The sequence below is a fragment of the Aquarana catesbeiana genome, linkage group LG05 (genome assembly GCF_042186555.1).
Source record: "Aquarana catesbeiana isolate 2022-GZ linkage group LG05, ASM4218655v1, whole genome shotgun sequence".
In the NCBI taxonomy this organism is placed as follows: domain Eukaryota; kingdom Metazoa; phylum Chordata; class Amphibia; order Anura; family Ranidae; genus Aquarana; species Aquarana catesbeiana.
The window spans coordinates 300,178,340-300,198,641 of record NC_133328.1 but is presented as its reverse complement, the minus strand read 5'-3'; the positions used below and the strand labels follow the sequence as shown (position 1 = coordinate 300,198,641).

At 40.6% G+C, this 20,302-nt stretch overlaps 2 protein-coding genes across 12 annotated transcripts in view; one reads left to right on the top strand and one right to left on the bottom strand.

The window, feature by feature from the left end:
* LOC141144787 (poly(rC)-binding protein 3-like) overlaps positions 1–20,302 on the bottom strand; it is a 1,428,155-nt gene that overhangs the window by 860,788 nt on the left and 547,065 nt on the right. The window lies entirely within an intron of this gene.
* Positions 8,399–8,707, top strand: LOC141145882 (huntingtin-interacting protein K-like). Its single transcript, XM_073632695.1, has one exon. It carries the CDS (start codon positions 8,399–8,401, stop codon positions 8,705–8,707), a length of 309 nt encoding a protein of 102 aa, XP_073488796.1.

Sequence of the window (20,302 nt, the reverse complement as noted above, 5' to 3'; positions counted from 1 at the left end):
AAAAGAAGATGAAGAGAAGAAGATGAAGAGAAGAAGATGAAGAGAAGAAGATGCCGCAGAGGGAGATGCCGGACAAGAACACTGGAGAAAGAAGCAGAGGATCGGAGGAAGAAGAAGATGGAGGAAGAAACTGAAGGAAGATAGAAGAAAGAAGATAGAAGATGGAAAAAAGAAGACTTTAAATAAAGGAATTGTCAAAAACTGTCTCTTGTCATTTTTAACATCTTTGACAGTTTTTTGTGAAATGGTAGGGGTACTTTTGTACCCCCTTACCATTTCACACGGGGGGGGCGGGTTCTGGGGGCCGAACCGGGGGGTGTTTGGCTCACCCCTTGTCCTCATCAACATGGGGACAAGGTGTTTTGGGGGGCCGCTACCCCAAAGCACCCTCCCAATGTTGAGGGCATGTGGCCTGGTACGGTTCAGGAGGAGGGGGCGCTCTCTCGTCCCCCCTCTTTTCCTGCGGCCTGCCAGGTTGCGTGCTCGGATAAGGGTCTGGTATGGATTTTTGGGGGGACCCCATGCCAATTATTTTTTTAATTTTGGCGTGGGGTTCCCCTTAAAATCCATACCAGACCTGAAGGGTCTGGTATGAATTTTGAGGGGGACCCCTACATCATTTTTTTTAAATTTTGGCATGGGGTTCCCCTTAATATCCATACCAGATCTGAAAGGCCTGGTATGGAATTTAGGGGGATCCCCACGCCAGTTTTTTTTTAAATTTTGGTTCGGGGTTCCCCTGTGGGAAAATCCCATGCAGTTTTTATCAATGAACTTTTATGTGTATTGTCAGACCAGCAATTCATTAATAGCCGCGAGTAGTTTTAAATGACTTTTTTTCCTTTGAAAAGTCATTTTGCTGTCAGACTGTTCTAAACATGGGAAACATGCGCCCCTTTAAAGGCATACTATAGACACCCCCCAGGTACGAAATTTAAAGGAATATAACACTTTTATTGTTTGACTTTAAGCATTATTAAAATCACTGCTCCCGAAACAACGGCCATTTTGAAAACTTTTTTTTGCATTGATACATGTCCCCTGGGGCAGGACCAAGGTCCCCAAACACTTTTTAGGACAATACCATGCAAATTAGCCTTTAAAATTAGCACTTTTGATTTCGAACGTTCGAGTCCCATAGACTTCAATGGGGTTCTAACGTTCGTGCAAAGTTTTGGTCTGTTTGCATGTTCTGGTGCGAACCGAACCGGGGGGGTGTTCGGCTCATCCCTAGTGGGGAGGCGAGTTAGTGTTAGAAAAGCAAATATTCATTTGCTTTTCTAACACACCTGGTTGGGCTCCAAGTGCAATGCTCTGCGCTCTGAGTCCACCCTCTTTTGAAGTCTATTAAAGCCTAAGGGTCTAATCAGGTGCCTAAAAAAAACACCCACACCACTGTAAAAAAACACCCCACACCAATGTAATTCATGCGCCCAGCATCCTGAAAGGGGCGGGACGCATTTATAGGGGGCGGCGGGGGCTGTGGATAGATTCATGCTATGCTTGAATTTATCCATTAACCATATAGGGGGTGGCGTGGATAGAGGTGGCGGCGCCCGTGCGCCCTTGCTCGGGTTGCCCCTGCAGCTCACTAATTGACACTATGGCCTTGCTCAGAGCATTGAGTTTGATCCTTATGAGCTGGCTTGTGTATATAATGGTATGACTGTTATATGGAAATTGAGTTGTGTGCAGTATGAATGCATCAGAATAGCGTACCTAGACCCCACCAGAAGAAGTGAGAACAAGGGCCCACTGTGCAGGGAGTGGTTATGGCTTACTGTAACATGGTTTGGTTAAATAAGTTAGATTAACGGTGGCAGCTTTAGAGTCAGTAAAGAAAACTAGGGCCAGTTTGAATAAAATGTTTTGGCAGGGGCATCTGGAACCAGCAATGCCTCAGTATAGATTGTGATCCTTCAGAGGGCCAGTCCAACCTTGGTTGTAAAAATCCAGTAGTCCCCAGTGTGTAAATAATGTACTTATCTATTAAGCCAGAATATACTGTGGGCACATTATTTTAACTAAAAGTAAGGCAGCATTGGGTGCTCCAGCAGGTGCAACATTATAACTGCTTTTTTTATTGAAACCATTTGCGAGGTCCACTGCAGAACCATGCAATAACTCCATATTTAGAGACTATACTGCCCCTGTGCCTTAGTAGCCTTAATTTTAAATTACAGTGCATTTTATGTATTAAAGTAAGTAAAAAAGCATAGCTACAAATGGCATATAATGCTTTATAAGCCCCCAAAATATTTTATTTAAGCTAAAAATAGCTAAAGTTATTTGTGAATATTTGGCAAATAATCCTTTCATGAGTCCAGCTTCATATCACAATAACTGCTCATGGCAGTTACGTGTAAGTTTATATAGATTTTGTGAATACGCAAGCAACATTCATAATATTAACAAGTAAAGCTGTTATTGTATACATAAATCTAAACTTAATAAACCTTTGAAAAGATGATTGCTAAATAACAGCCTTCTGCATTCAAGCTCAACTGCCTTTGGTTTTATTGTTTATAATTATGCCATTGTGCCATATAATATGTGTCCAACAGTCTTTGAGAGTTTTATTACTATAATTCACATGTAAATCAAACTTTTCTGATTGAGAGCCAAGTACTTCAGTCTTGCCAAGGTAGACATCCATGTAATAGAATACTTTAATATTTTTTTAGTGTCACACTGTATCATAACTATAATTATAGCATTTAAATATCTTTCAAGTACTTGTGTAGCAGATTAGCACATCAACTAAAAGATGTACCTTATCCAATATGAAATTCTGTAGCACACCTATAAATGTTATTGCAGATTTAAAACCATTGTATTTATATACAGTACATACAGCTCTAAAGCACTATAATACTTAAATAAAAAAATATAATACATTAAATAAAACACAATGATATAATGTATTGCAAGTTATATACATATACTTTATATATACAAAAAACATTTTTATATCTACATTGATTTTAATAAAGCAAATAGCATAGCAATGACATTTAGGATTTCTCACTAGGCTACTTAGGCCTAAAGTGTCATGACCAATAGGGGTGGTACCTATCCACCAATTTAAAGTGATTGCAAAGGGTCATTTAAAAAAATAAAAATAAACATGTCATACCTACCTGCTTTGTGCAATGGTTTTGCACAGAATGGTCCCTATCCTCCTCTTCTTGGGTCCAAAGCCAGCACTCTTGGCTCCTCCTCTTCTTGATGTGCTGCCATAGGAAACCGCTTTCTATTGTGGCACATCTGCGGGCTCGAATCCTAGATCGGTCCAAAGATATAGACAATGGAGCTTGGCCCCACCACCTGCTCCCTTGCTACAAGATTTGATTGACAGCAGCAGGAGGCAATAACTCCTGCTGCTATCAATCAGCCCTGTGAAGAGGGAGAGAGAGTAGAGAGCCGCTGCTCTGTGGCACAGCGCTGGTTCGAGGTCAGGCTCAGGTTAGTATATGGGGGGAGGCTTGGGGGGATACTGTGGCACAGAGGGTTTTTTGCTTTAATGCAGAGAATGCATTAAGGTAGAACCACTTTAAAAATGTTGCTGCCTTGCGTACCAATGACCAATGAGCCTAATTCTGACTTGCTATGGCACTTTGATTTGTGTATTATTAGCAATGTGAAGAATGTATAAATACATGACTCCTGCCAGTGACTTGAACCAATTGCATGTGATGACATCAAAACACACTGTGCCTCTGGCGTGTGACTTGCTTCTTGGAAATGTGTGTGTGTGTGTGTGTGTGTGTGTGTGTGTGTGTGTGTGTGTGTGTGTGGGGGGGGGGGGGGGGCAGGCTTTGTGGCACAGTGTGTGTGTTAAAACGAGTCAGCACACATAAATATTGTACATGATATTGTCTTTAGAATTTGCACCAGTTTATTTTTCAGGAAAAGCTTTAAATTACATGTTTCTGGTTGTGACAGCATGGTGATGATTGTATGTCTGTGGACATGTTTCTGGCTGTGACATTTCAATACTAATTGTGTGTCTGTGGACATATTTTGGTTGTATCAGTACAGTCCTCATGTCTTTTGGATATATTAGTTCAGTATTCACTCTGTTTCTTCCAACAGGTTTCTGGTTGTGTCAGTACAGTACTAATTATGTCTCATCAGACATATCTCTGGTTTTATCAGTACTGGTGGAGTAGGGCTTAAGGTAGTTGAACTAGGGGAGGAAAAAAAAATATATATATATACTGTATATATATATATATATATATATATATATATATATATATATATATGCAGTTGCGCTCATAAGTTTACATGCCCTTGCAGAATTCATGACTTCTTGGCCATTTTTTCAATGGCTGAAGCCATTTATTATCAATCAACTGTGTTTACTCTTTTTAAATCATAATGAAAACAGAAACTCCCCAAATGACCCTGATCAAAAGTTTACCTGGTGATTTTGGCCTGATAACATGCATACAAGTTGACACAAAGGGGTTTAAATGGCTATTAAAGGTAACCATCCTCACCTGTGATCTGTTTGCTTGTAATTAGTGTGTGTGTTTAAGGCTGGGTTCACGCTGGTACGACAAACGCTCCGACCTTGGGAACTCAAGTTGCATGACGTGTGAAAATCAATGTTTCCCTATGGGAGCCGTCTTAACTGGTCCAACACAAGTTAGTCTGACTTTGAAAATGCTCTCTGCACTACTTTGGTTTGACTTTGATCCTACTTCAGCCCATTGAATATCAATGAAGTCGGATCAAAGTCGGATCGTCGTCTTGACTGATCCGACTTTGGCATGCGACTTGTGCTCTGTGGATCTTAAAGGGGAACTCCACGCCAAATTAAAAAAAACTGAATATGTTCCCCCTCCAAGAGCATACCAGGCCCTTTGGTCTGGTATGGATTTTAAGTGGAACCCCTAAGCCAAAAAAACTGCGTGGGGGTCCCTCCAAAATCCATACCAGACCCTTATCCGAGCACACAGCCTGGCAGGTCAGGAAAGGGGGTGGGACGAGCGAGCGCCCCCCCCTCCCAAACCGTACCAGGCCTCATGCCCTCAACATGGGTGGGTAGGTGCTTTGGGGCAGGGGGGCCCTGCGCCCCTAACCCCAAAGCACCTTGTCCCCATGTTGATGAGGACAAAGGCCTCTTCCTGCCCTCTGCACCAAAGCACCCCCCCATGTTGAGGGCATGCAGCCTGGTACGGCTCAGGAGGGGGGGCCCACGCTCATCCCCACCCCCTTTCCTGACCTGCCGGGCTGTGTGACTTTTTTTTCCGCGTGGGGGTTCCCCTGAAAATCCATACCAGAACAAAGGGCCTGGTATGCTTGGAAGGGGAACCCTTTTTTTCTTTTTTTTTAATTTGGCGTGGAGTTCTCCCTAAAGATTCATACCAGACACAGTGCCTGGTATTGAAGGGGATCAAAGTCGGATACCTGTTCATTGAAGTCAGATGCATTTTGGACTTCAATTCGCAGGGCAAAGTCGGATTCAAAGTGGTACGACTGTTGTGTCGTACCAGTGTGAACCTGGCCTAAAAGGTCAATACGTTTCTGGACTCCTGACAGACCCTTGCATCATTCATCCAGTGCTGCATTGACATTTCTGGATTCTGAGTCATGGGGAAAGGAAAAGAATTGTCAAAGGCTCTGCGGGAAAAGGTAGTTGAACTGTATAAAACAGGAAAGGGATATAAAAAGATATCCAAGGAATTGAGAATGCCAATCAGCAGTGTTCAAACTCGAATCAAGAAGTGGAAAATTAGGGGTTCTGTTGTTGTGCAATAGTCATCCCACCACAGGGGTCACTGTGACTTGCAGAGCTCTTGCTGTAGACTCACCACTGCAACTTTGCTCTTGCGTCAGCTCAACCACATCTTCCACCTTTAATTGAAACTGGGATCTGCTTGCTAAATTCTGTGTATGTGCTTTTGGTGATCTATGCTGCCTTCAAATTCTTTACCTCTGTCCATATAACAGTGAAGTTTATTTTACTTTCTTATTGTCTATACCTAAATTATGAGCAGTTCCTATCTTTATGGTTCTGACCTTTCTGCTCTCTTGCTGTGTCTTGTAGTGAGTCTTGGTGTGAGAAGTTCATTCTGTTAGCCATGTGTTCCTCCTATGCAATCCTGACTAATTAATTGGCAATTCCCCCACCCAAACTCAGTATAAATTTAGGCCTTACCTGGGGGATGCACAGGCAGGGGTTTGCATAGGCTGGGATTGCATTGGAAACTATCATCTTGGATAAAGTATTCATATTGGATTAGTATTACAAGTATTACACTTCCGCTCAGCACTTCAGCGAATGCACAAAGTGAAAATATACAACAGACTTCTGCAGCACACTAAACAGACTACAGGTGACCTGATTCTCCATCAAACTTTTTCATCTCTCATTCAGGTTTCCTCTCAATTTCACCACTCTGTATCTGTATCATGCACTTCCTACTTTTCCTTCTCACAGTTACATCCTCTCTCCTTAAATTCTCACTCCATCACCCATCCTTTCCACCCCACAGCTTATATATATCACCCTCACTCCTGTCTTCACCTTATTACTGCACATATCAGCTCCTGCTAATTCTGAACCCATATACCAATAAAACCTGCAGGCCACTGGGAAGTGTCCTCCCATATAAGTCACACTCTCATATCACCTCTCTCACCCTTCTGCTTCTCCTAACTTCTGGAGATATTTCCCCAAATCCTGGACCGCCATCATTTACCTTTGGCCAACATACCTGGCACCCCCCATCCTCTGATAGCAGCCGCAATCCACACAATCTCATTTCTATTCCAATTCAACTGAGATCTTAATATTTCCTCCCCCACGTGCCCCATCCCCTGACTTCTCTGTCAAGATCAGTGGCACATCTATCAGTCCGTCCCCACATGCCAGGGTGCTAGGGGTAACCTTAGACTTTGAACTGTCCTTTCAAGCCCACATACAATCCCTGTCCAAATCATGCCGCCTTAGCCTCCGCAACATTTCCAGAATATGCCCCTTTTTAACTAATGACACCACCAAGCTTCTAATCCACTCCCTGGTCATCTCTCGCCTTGATTACTGCAACTCCCTCCTCATTGGATTACCTTTACATAGACTATCCCACTACAGTCCATAATGAATGCTGCTGCAAGACTCATCCACCTTACCAACCATTCAGTGTCCTCCACCCCTCTCTGCCAATCCCTCTACTGGGTTCCACTCACCCAACAAATAAAATTCAAAGTACTAACAATAATTTACAAAACCATCCATAACTCTGCCCCCAGCTACATCACTAACCTAGTCCCAAAATACCAACCAAGTAAAAAGTGTACTAAAGCGTTGATATGAACTAGTAAATAAATAAATAAGTGACAAATACTAGAAGATAACCAAATAATATAGCTGCAATTATTGTGTATGTGAACTGATATCACACAAAAAGTGTTGTATATATTCAGAATGTATAATGCGCTAATATCATCAGTGAATCATGTGCAAAATAATCAAATGGAGCCAATTATAGATAACATAACATCCTTCACCATAACAAAATCCTATAACTAAATATCAATGTGATAATAAATTATTGAACACAATAAAAAAGAGAAAAAGAAAGATGAGATATATTAATATGATGAACCACAGTGCACAGATATCTCAATAGGACAGTATACTGCTGTGAAGAAATATAACGTCTTTGGTGATTGATAAATATAGACAGGTTTCAATAAGTAATCCCCAGTGACAGATGGCTTGCTCATATATTCAGCTGCTCATTAGCATGGGCTGGCTTCTGGCTTTCAAAGAACTTCCACAGTATGAAACAACAAAAAAAAGAGACCATTGCGCAGGTAGTGTAATATGTAATCCCTATAAACTAAGGGTAAAACTTCACTCACACTTTTTAGCAGAATAAATTGCATATGGTAAGGTCAGTTGCATACAGCTAACAGCTGGGATCTCCTCACACGCCAGCAGTGTACACACAGCACTGCTTGTCACTGGAGGAGTGCTGCAGCTTTCTTAACCACTTCAATACAGGGCACTTTAACCCCCTTTCTGCCCAGGCCAATTTTCAGCTTTCAACACTGTTACACTTTGAATGACAATTGCACGGTCATGCAACACTTTACCCATATGAATTTATTTTTATTTTTTTTTAACACTAAATAAATGAAAAAAGATTGAAACGTTTGGGAAAAAAAAAAACATTTTTTTCTTCATTTCTGTTATAAAATTTTGCAAATAAATAATCTTTCTTCATAAATTGTGGGCCAACCTGTATTCTGCTACATTTCTTTGGTAAAAATATCCCAAATCAGTGTTTATTATTTAGCCTGTAGGAAACTTATAGAGTCCACAAACTATGGTATATATCGATTGGGTCTGTCGCCTTTCTTCCGGTTTGTGAGAGGAAACATGATGGCGGAGGGGGATGTGGAGCTGGAGAATGAGGTGAACTGCAGCAAGCGGCTGGCTGACAAGCCTCGCAAACATGACAGCTGGGCGGCCGACCTGAAGAGAGTGTCCGACTATGTGGAGGAGAAGGAGATCCAGAGCTCCAACCTGGAGACGGCTATGTCAGTAATTGGAGACAGGCGATCAAGAGAACAGAAAGCCAATCAAGAAAGAGAAAAGGAGCTTGCTAAAGTCACAATCAAGAAGGAAGATGTGGAGCTGAATGAAATGGAAATTCCACGATCCGCAGCTGAACAAAGTCTGAGGTAACATGGAAATTGTAGTAGAAGCTCTCATCGCTCTAACCAACTGAGCTAAATCATATTTATTAAAGTTTCATCTTTCCTTATGGAAACCTTCCATTAAACGTGGAAGTGGGAGCAAGCCTGGATGATGGACTTTTCTTTATACCAGAGAAGGACAACATGGATCTCCCTAATAATTGTGAAACCACAAGTCTCAGAAAGCTCTGACATAGGTGTGTTGAGACATAATTCCACAGCTGACAAAGATTCTTTAGATTATGCCATGTTGGTGAGGAATACATTTAACAATTGGACAAATGAATGGGTACAGAGCTGCAAAAGCACCGCAAAAAACACCTGATGTTTTATGGGCAGTTTTCAAGCGCCACAGTGTGAAAAGGGTCTTAAGAACATATCTGTGTTGCAGATTGCCAATCATTTAATTTTTTTTTGTAGAAAAGAGAACTAAACGTTTCACCATGTAAAGTTTTGTATCAGAGTGAAGCCTAGAAGTGGCACCAAATGTGACTATGTACAGCATATGATTTTTAGTAGTTTACAGTAGATACGGTTAGTTTTAAAAGGTAGTTGTCACAGAACCAGGAGCGTAACTACAAATCATTGGGCACCCTGGTTATCTTTTTTCTGTAGCAGCTGGCAATGACAAATCATGTTATTGATCTTAACATAAAGGGTGCCTAAATCAAGGACAAGCAGCAGGAGAGCTGTCAACCTAGCCTCCGTGCACTTACTACAAGATATCCTTTGACTGGATTGAGTGAATGAAGGATTTTGTAAGTGCCAAAAAACATGCCACACAAAGTGTTACAAATAATACATTGTTATCTTTAATAAATCGTACAAACGCAAAAAGTTTTAAGGGGTTGTAAAATCAGAAGTTTTTTTTATCTTAATACATTCTATGCATTAAGATAAAAAGATAAAAAGCCTTCTGTGTGCAGCAGCCCTCCTCGGGCCCCCTAATACTCACCTGTCCAGCGATGTCCACGCGTGCCTCGGCCATCAGGAACTCTCCCTTATGATTGGCTGAGACACAGCACCGGAAAAAAATTAAAGTCAGTTAGCCAATCAGGGGAGAGAGAGGGGGCGGAGCCGAACCACAGCTCCGTGCCCCTATAGCAAGCTGCTTGGAGGAGACAGGAGCACAGAAGAGGCACCCGAGAAGAGAAGGATATGAGCCGCTCTGTGCAAATCCGCTGCAACAGAGCAGGTAACCACTTCAGCCCTGGAGGATTTTACCCCCTTCCTGACCAGAGCACTTTTTGCGATTCGGCACTGTGCCGCTTTAACTGACAATTGCGCAGTTGCGAAATGTTGTACCCAAGCAAAATTGAAGTCCTTATTTTTCCCACAAATAGAGCTTTCTTTTGGTGGTAATTGATTGCCTCTGTGGTTTTTATTTTTTGCGCTATAAACAAAAAAAGAGCGTCAATTTTGAAAAAAACTCAATATTTTTTACTTTTTGCTATAATAAATATCCCCAAAAATATATAAAAAAAAATATTTTTTTCCTCAGTTTAGGCTGATATGTATCCTTCTACATATTTTTGGTAAAACAAAAAAAATCAAATAAGCATATATTGATTGGTTTGCGCAAAATTTATAGCGTCTACAAAATAGGGGATAGTTTTATGGCATTTTTATTTTTTATTTTTTTTGTATTAGTAATGGCGGCAATCTGCGATTTTTATAGGGATTGCGACATTATGGTGGACAAATCTGACACTTTTGACACTATTTTGGGATCATTGTCATTTATACAGCGATCAGTGCTACGTAAATGCATTGATTACTGTGTAAATGACACCGGCAGTGAAGGGGTTAACCACTAGGGGGCAGTGAAGGGGTTAAGTGTGTCCTAGGGAGTGATTCTAACTGTGAGGGGGCTGGGCTTCAACACACAGGACAGTGATCACTGCTCTTGATGACAGAGAGCAGTAATCTCTGTCCTGTCACTAGGCAGAATGGGGAAATGTTTTGTTTACAAAAGCATCTCCCCGTTCTTCCTCTCTGTGACACGATTGCGGACACCCGGCGGACATCAAGACCACGGGACCCGCGGTCACGGAGACTGCGGCGGGTGCGTGCATGTGCTGCCAGAGGTGGGCGCGCGCCAGCGACACCGCTTCTTAAAGGGGACGTCCCAGTTTTGCCTACCAGTGCCATTCTGCCGACGTAAATTGGCATGCGCAGGTCGGCAAGCGGGTAATTATACCATGTTTGCTATTTTATTAGGAAAAAAAAAAACGAGAATTTACAATCACTTTAAAATAATAGCCGAATAGTCAGTCAATATACCACCAAAAACATTGTACATAGCAAAACATGTCAGATTTAATTGCCTCATCATCAACTAACATAACCAATAGGTACAGATATTTTCACTAAATTATTAGGGCATTTGCACATGATTACTCTATTAGGATAACAGAATCTACTTTAAACTCCAGCTTCTTTGCATATTTGTGCAGAATTACCAACTATGAGTGTCCTTTTAGGTTTTAGCTTAGAAGATGCTCTGGCATTTTTACTGCATTAAAAATACAGGGTTTGTTTCAGTCTGTAACAGACACTCTGAGGGCAATAAACCCACAATGCTAAGCTAGCTATACAAATGCATCTTACAATACAGGGAAATCTGTGACTAAAGGCAATCCTACTATATTGCAGACTTTGTAGTTTAGTTTCTTCTTTAACATCCTAAGCCCCCCCCCCCCCCCCGCACTCCAGGTCTCATAGAAGCTGTATGGACCACTATGGCTATTGTTATGCCACTGCACAGAACACATTTGGCAGCTGATTTATATTTTTGGACCAAGTTATTGCTCAGCATTGAATAGGGTATGTTTCACTTGCAGCACATTCTAACTAGAGTAACCGGTGTTGATATTGAACACATACAGGGTCCTTATATAAATGATTTGTGTTACAGCATTATCAGTGTACATAATGCACAAATAAGCTGCGTCGATACACTGCAATGATTTTCCAAAGAAATCTTCAGCTCATCGTTAAATCTTGCTGTTACAAGACATGTCTAATAATTTTCAAATGAAATAATAGTGTCTCTAAGGTAGTTTAAGGGGTTTATAATTATTGCTAATAAACCAATATTTATATTAATATTACAGAGCACATTTTTCAAGCCGGTGAACATTTTACAATTCATTGTTGCAGTTGTTATATTCGTTTTAGTTGTATTCTTGGAGCATCCTTTGCAGAAGGTTTGTCTCTCCAAGATTAAAATATCTACCTTCAGTTGAGCTCATTAAATCAGTCCGCTACTATGGAAACAGTGAAGCCTACAAAATAATGACCCAGTGAAAACTTAGCTACAGTATTTGACAGAATGAAAGGTTTCCTATGTATCTACAGTGCTCTATGGACTTAACATTTTTCAGTGACTGACTTTTATGTTTGGAATGATAGCTTGACTAGAAGAAACTAAGCAGAAGCTTAGCAAAAGTGTAAAATAACCACTGGAATATTGTTTGAGGATATGACATTAATGTTATTAATAGCTAACAAGTTTAGAGTGGCAAGTACTATGGGGAGAAATTTCCCCTGGACCAATGCCCTATTTGTAATGCTGGCTTCCCTGAGGAGTAAGAAGTCTTCATGTACAACTGCAATTCTTTCTCCAGACAAATTACTGGTAAATTCTACGCATTAACAATATATTACTACTGTAGATACTACCTTTCATTGTGTATCCTTATGTGAACACCAATTGCTTTAGTCTTCATGTAAACAATGTAGTCTTTGTTTAGTGTATAGTACCTAATAAATGCTTGCAGGCAGTAATATCCAGTTAACAGTGAGGGGTGTATTTAGAAAAAAAAAAAACAAAACTTTGCAGTGACATTTGCCTTATTAAGCTGCAAAACCGAATGTTATTATGCTATTTTCTCTCCAGGTTGAATGATTTTCATTCATACAAAAAAGTGAATAGGGAAAAGTTGAATTTTTGGCAACTAGAGGTTGGCACAGTGGTGTAGTGGATAGCACTTTTGCCTAGCAGTAAAAAGGATTGCTGGTTCGAATCCCAACCATGACACTACCTGCCTGGAGTTTGCATATTTTCCCTGTGCCTGCGTGGGGTTCCTCCGGGTACTCCGGTTTCCTCCCACACTCCAAAGACATGCTAGTAGGTTAATTGGATCCTGTCTAAATTGTCCCTAGTATGTATAAATGTAAGTTAGGGACCTTAGATTGTAAGCTCCTTGAGGGTAGGGACTGATGTGAATGTAAAGCACTGTGTAAATTGACAGCGCTATAAAAGTACCTGAAATAAATAAAATAAAAACTAGATGGAGCTGGCATTTATAGTAAATAAGTATTTTTTTTTTTTTAGGACCCATCAGCTCAATCTAGTGGCCATATTGTGTTCTTTCCTGATTCATTCTCTTCTGAGTTAATGAAAATATTCAACCTGGAGAGAAAAAAAAAACTAATAACATTCATTTTTGCCTCCATTTGCACAGAAAGAACGTGCATGCAGTTTCACAGAACAAATGGCTCTGAAGATTTTTTTTTTTTTATAAATACACCCTTTAGTCCCCATGCACACACGGCATTTTTACAGCTGCTTTTACCAGTGTCAGGCTTTTTTTGGCAACTTAAAAATACCTCTCCATGTTATTCTATGGTCTCATGCACACAGAGTTTCAGGAGCTGTAAGGACTAATGCCTCATACATACGATCGGACATTGATCAGACATTCCGACAACAAAATCCATGTTTTTTTTTCCGACGGATGTTGGCTCAAACTTGTCTTGCATACACATGGTCACAGAAAGTTGGTCGGAAATTCTGAACGTCAAGAACACGGTGACGTACAACATGTACGACGAGCCGATAAAAATAAAGTTCAATAGCCATTGCGGCTCTTCTGCTTGATTCCGAGCATGCATGGAACTTTGTGCATCGGAATTGTGTACACACGATCGGAATTTACGACAACGGATTTTGTTGTCGGAAAACTTGAGAACCAGCTCTCAAATTTTGTGTGACGGAAATTCCGATGAAAAATGTCCAATAGAGCCTACACACGGTTGGAATTTCCGACAAAAGGCTCCTATCGAACATTTTCCATCGGAAAATCTGACCGTGTGTACGGGGCATAAGAGTATTTTTTTTTTAAACCGTGACTGGTATATTACACAATTAGTCAGCAGTAGGTTTCACCAAGAGCATATCATGGCTACAGTAGGACAGATAAGTAACATTATAATAGATGTAGCAAAGAAAGTTACATGGACCTGGCAGAGGACCTAATAATGTTCCACTTGATATTATAAAAGCATAATTAATTGGTGCCACAAAACTCAACTCTAAGCTTGCTAAATTTCCTAATAATTTTCTGCATGCCAATCAAAATAAGTGGAACAATTTACAGTATCTCACAAAAGTGAGTACACCCCTCACATTTTTGGACATATTTTATTATTTGCTTTCATGTGACAACACTGAAGAAATTACACTTTGCTACAATGTAAAGTAGTGAGTGTACAGCTTGTATAACAGTGTAAATTTGCTGTCCCCCTCAAAATAACTTAACAAGCAGCCATTAAGGTCTAAACTGCTGACAACAAAATTGAGTACACCCCTAAGTGAAAATGTCCAAATTGGACCCAATTAGCCATTTTCCCTCCCCAGTGTAATGTGACTTGTTAGTATTACAAGGTCCCAGGTGTGAATCGGGAGCAGGTGTGTTAAATTTGGTGTTATCGCTCTCTCACACTGGTCACTGGAAGTTCAACATGGCACCTCATGGCAAAGAACTCTGAGGATCTGAAAAAAAGAATTGTTGCTCTACATAAAGATGTTCAAATGACGGTCAGCAAGTTTTGCGCACCTAAACTTGGTGTCCCATCACTGCTCTCATGTAAATATGTAGAGATCCCTAAAGCTGCCACTTATATTAAAGAATAGAGTAAAACAGTATTTTAAATGAAAAAATAGTGGCGCTGTGTTCACAACAATAAAGTGAAACCAAATCTAGCTTATCAATAACATCCCATAATAGTGAGACTAAACATTATGTAACATAATGTTTAGTCTCACTATTATAAGATGTTATTGATAAGCTAGATTTGGTGTCACTTTATTGTTCTGAACACAGCGCCACTATTTTTTCATTTAAAATATTGTTTTGCTCTACATAAAGATGGCCTAGGCTATAAGAAGATTGGCAAAAAACTGAGCTACAGCACAATGGCCATAACAGTGGTTTAACATAACATAACATAACAATGGCCATACAGTGGTTTAACAGGACAGGTTCCACTCAGAACAGGCCTCGCCATGGTCGACCAAAGTAGTTGAATGCACATGCTCAGCGTCATATCAAGAGGTTGTCTTTGGGAAATAGACGGATGAGTGCTTCCATCATTGCTGCAGAGGTTGAAGGGGTGGGGGGTCAGCCTGTCAGTGCTGAGACCATACACCGCACACTGCATCAAATTGGTCTGCATGGCTGTCATCCCAGATGGAAGCCTCTTCTAAAGATGATGCACAAGAAAGCCCACAAACAGTTTGCTGAAGACAAGCAGACTAAGGACATGGATTACTGGAACCATGTCCTGTGGTCTGATGAGACCAAGATAAACTTATTTGGTTCAGATGGTGTCAAGCGTGTGTGGCGGCAACCAGGTGAGGAGTACAAAGACAAGTGGGTCTTGCCTATAGTCAAGCATGGTGGTGGGAGTGTCATGGTCTGGGGCTGCATGAGTGCTGCCAGCACTGTGGAGCTACAGTTCATTGAGGGAACCATGAATGCCTACATGTACTGTAACATACTAAAGCAGAGCATGATCCCCGCCATTTGGAGACTGGGCTGTAGGGCAGTATTCCAACATAATAACGACCCCAAACACACCTCCAAGATGACCACTGCCTTGCTAAAGAAGCTGAGGGTAAAGGTGGTGGACTGGCCAAGCATGTCTCCAGACCTAAACCCTATTGAGCATCTGTGGGGCATCCTCAAATGGAAGGTGGAGGAGTGCAAGGTCTCTAACATCCATCAGCTCCATGATGTCATCATGGAGGAGTGGAAGAGGAATCCAATGGCAACCTGTGAAGCTCTGGTGATCTCAAGCCCAAGTGGGTTAAGGCAATGCTGGAAAATAATGGTGGCCACACAAACTATTGACAGTTTGGGCCCAATTTGGACATTTTCACTTAGGGGTGTACTCACTTTTGTTGCCAGCAGTTTAGACATTAATGGCTGTGTGTTGAGTTATTTTGAGGGGACAGAAAATTTACACTGGTATACAAGCTGTACACCCACTACTTTACATTGTAGCAAAGTGTCATTTCTTCAGTGTTGTCACATGAAAAAATATAATACAATACTTAGAAAAATGTGAGAAGTGTACTCACTTTTGTGAGATACTGTACTTGTTAATTGTTTTGTTTGACATTGCCCACTTTAGCAAGAAATGGAAGCGTCAATTTTGTGTTAAGTTCAAGTAGATAGTAAGTATAGTTAGTAGATATTTTGTTCTCAGCGCAATATCAATGAGCAGATTGTGTAAGTTGTGTCTTCAATACTTTTTCTTGCCTGGATCTGTAGAAAGATTATCCCTGTTTTTGCATGTTGCTAGTCATCCTTTAAAATAACTGCTTCCTGTTATATAAATAACAAATATATTAGGCTGAGTACAAAAGGTTTAACACAGTTTGATTAAATGTTATCTTGTTCAAGGACAGTCTGTGATTGTATCTTTTGAGATTGATATAGTCATTGTGATGGTCTATTTAGGAATTCTAACATCTGTCAGATATAAATCCTAGCAGCTTGCTTGGGACAATCTCCCTACAGTATCCAATAGCAGTTTTTATGTTTTCTTCTGATGTATTTGTGTGACTGGCAGGAACAAATGGAGTGAAGCAGACCACACTGTACTTATCAGAGAGCCTATGGCATGCATCAGTTATTGGTCAAACATACTTTACTGCATACATTTGCATTCCTCCCACTGTCTCATCACAACATTATGCTTTGATAAAAACAGGCAGCATTCTTTTGCAAACATTGGGAAAATATTTTGTTTGTGTTCTGCATATTGCCCCTGTCTACACGGTGAAGCTTCCCATGAGCACAGATGTTGCAAGTGTTAGCTGTCGTCACTGAGTTATAAATTTAACTTCAATAGCAAAAGAAAAACATGTGTTCAATAATGAATGTAGTATTCACATGACAGATAAAATCATGTACTGTGCATCAAAGGCATCACAACCATAACCAACAAAAAGGGGAGGTGAATTATACAGTATAGCCATGAACATTGCTTACAGAAAGTATTGAACCTATGTAAAACACAATTCTAAAATACTGTAATATGTAAGCTATCAGCTTTGGAACTAGTCTTGACATGAAGAGTCAGAAAATCAGTTACTGTAGTTTAAGTTTCTGCCATACTTCTTTGGTAAAGTGTTGATTGCATGAAATATATTTTAAGTAAGGATACAGTTAATCACGCATTTATATTCCAAGAAACCCCAGTGTGTGTCTCCTTGCCATAGTTCTCAATCCTAAATTCAGCCTGCTTAAGATTAGTCACAGTACTGGTATTCATAGATCATGGGTTATATGCTACTACTTCAGTTAATTGGACACTGGCAAAAGCTTTTGGTAGGGCCTCTTCTAGAGTGCGCATATTTAATCCCACCAACTCCACGAGCCTACAGGTTTTATAGCATCAATAAAGAGTGATCTAGACACAGAGGGAAGGAACCTGTGTCATAAATCTGTACTCTAATATAAAGATTTTACCAAAACTTGCGTAAGGTGAGTCCTGAACATCCACCTGGTAGAACTTAGAGAGTGTGAACAGAAGACCAAGTGACAACCTTACAAATCTGCTGAAAAGCCAGGGAGGCATCGACAGCTGTGGTGAAATGGGTTTGGATATGAAAGGGAGGAACCTTTTCCATAAAGACATAGGCCCTGGAATGAGTTGTCTGATCCACCTGGCAATGGTGGAGCAGGAGGCAGGGTGTTATCTACTAGGGCTCAAGGGCAGGACAAAGAGGGACTCAGTCTTGTGAATAGAGGTTGTTGCTTTTGATGTTGGCCCTGACAGCCCTGAACATATAATAAATGTCCAAGTGAGTCCCAAAACAAAACTTGTATTCACTGTTTCAAGCCTCACCCGTGCACCACAAGATGATATGTGCTTCACTCCACCATGTGCCAGTCAACATATAATGCACTCACCCAAAACAAAACTTGTATTCACTGTTTCAAGCCTCACCCGTGGACCACAAGATGATATGTGCTTCATTCCACCATGTGCCAGTCAACATATAATGCACTCACCAGACAAAATTGACCTCTTGTAAACACAAGAAAGTCAAATCATGCTTGTTGGTATAATGTACATCTCAGGACCAGAAAAGGAGACCAGGGAGAAGGTGTGATCAATCAGAGAAGTTGATAAAGATACCATTTTACATCAATCCTACCTTGCCTCTTAAAGTGGAACTTCAGTAATTTTTTCATTTTTCCTTCAATTGAACCTTCTGCCCTTGCTGTGTAATCATTGGAAATCAAAACTATAATTTGGTGGAAAAAAATGCCTTATTCTTTGTTCTTCCTCTTTCATTGCAGGAAAAACGCCTAGGTGTTAGATGCTGTTTCCTGCATTGCAATGACTCCCAGGAGAGAAACGTCAGATTTCCCAGCAGTGCTCGTTTCTTCTTATCTGTTCATTCACTGAAAGGTAGCTGGCAGAGGAGGGGGTGGGGATGAGGGGAGCGGGGACGAGAGGAGAACGGGGCGGGGAGACGCAGGAGAGCTGAATACAACTGAGCATGGCTACAGGGCTGGAGGGGGTTGGATGAGGGTGGGGATAGGAGGAGACAGAAAGGATCCAAGTGCTTTCACAGAGGAATAGAATTTTGTCTAGTGTAGTGAAAGGAAGATGGCGTTCTCTCTTTTTTATGTGGCGATTTCACCCTATACACTTATTACACCCCCAGGGCAGTCTGCACAATCTCCCCTGGATAAATTCACACTCCTTACCTCATCTGCATAGAAGATTATTTCTCCGCGCTTCAGCCCCGCCTCCACGCAGCTCTCTGCAGTTCCCTGACACAGAGGAATTGTGTGTGAGAAAAGATCCTGTGTCAGGACTCGGCTGCCACTGAGGCTTGTCTACTCAGTGTTTGCAGTTTGGATAAGAAATATACTACATCATGGTAAAATATAAAATACTTTGGTTTGCTGCTTTCCTGTTTGAACAAGCATAGTATGTACTCTTTCCTCGGTTTTTTCTGTGTTCCATGCTGTTGATACTTTGCAATAACAGGGCATGAACTTCCACAGAAGCTGTGGCAACTTATAAACAACAATGTGCACCACAGTTTGCTTACTGCACAGACACAAGACTAGGAAGTGCGTATTGAGTAGTCAGACTCAGCAGCACAGAAATCCAGGAAGTGAACAGGCAACAGCTTCAGCTGCCCACAGTTAAAATGGTTGCACCCAGACTCAGTGGAGGGAGATTTCGGCAGCATATTTGGCAAGTACAGAATCACAGTATATATAAAATAATATGTAAAGTGGTTGGAAGGAAGCTTCAGAATGGCAAAAATGTTTTTATTACAAATTATGTGAGCAGACTGCAGTACCTCTTTAAGTCCTCCTAGAGCCACCAGACATATGGAGCAGGACCATTAAGAAGAAAAGAAGAAGCTTCCCATAGTGTAATAACATTTTTATTACATCATAAATCAGAATAACGATGCACTTACAATGTGGGAAATGCAGCCAGGTATTCACAGTAGTAAAACCGGAAGTGGTGCTGGTTCCCCAGCATGCATTCCACTAAACCGGAAGTGATGTACCTGAGGGTCCTGCCCTACACGTTTCATCATTCTTGTATGACATCCTCTGAAGCAGGAATTCACACCCCTCACCTCCACATTATATACCAATTACCAAGGAACGTGACCACCCACTACACCCAAATGAATATCAGCCATATTTTTAACAATGGGGCATCGGTTAAAACGTAATATGAGCCATAATGAAACATATTGAGTCAATCGATTTGCCATACAATGACAGTAATGTGCTAATAAATAATAAATAAATAAAATACAATTTTATTAAAGTGCTTATACATCGCTATTTGACCAGCCGAACTCTATAGCACCATCATTTGGCATAATAAAATTATAGCAATACTAATTTATTTAAAATCATAATAGTGGCTAAAAAAATTTGTAAAACAATGCTCCATTGTTAGATAAGCCATGGTAGTTCATTGATTTCTTCCTGTCAGTGTATCTGTCTGCCCATACGGGATGTACGGTAACACAGATATATTGACAAATCTGAAGGAGACCTGCATGGCACCAGCGATCTTCTGATCGCTGGTGCAATGCTTTACAGGCTCCAAAAGGAAAAAATAATAAATGCATATTTTTGTTACCTGTGCATTTATTATTTTTTTTCTAAAAGGTGAACTTATCCTTTAAAATGCACAGTTGATACATCTATCTGGGTTTTGTTTTTGACCACAGATTTTCTCATATCAGTGTCTCACCAATATTTCTTTATTTTATCTATTGTACAAAAATTTAACT

What these genes read in the sequence shown, in the direction of transcription:
- LOC141145882 (XM_073632695.1), top strand. Translation starts at nt 8,399, where the DNA reads ATGATGGCGGAGGGGGATGTGGAGCTGGAGAATGAGGTGAACTGCAGC.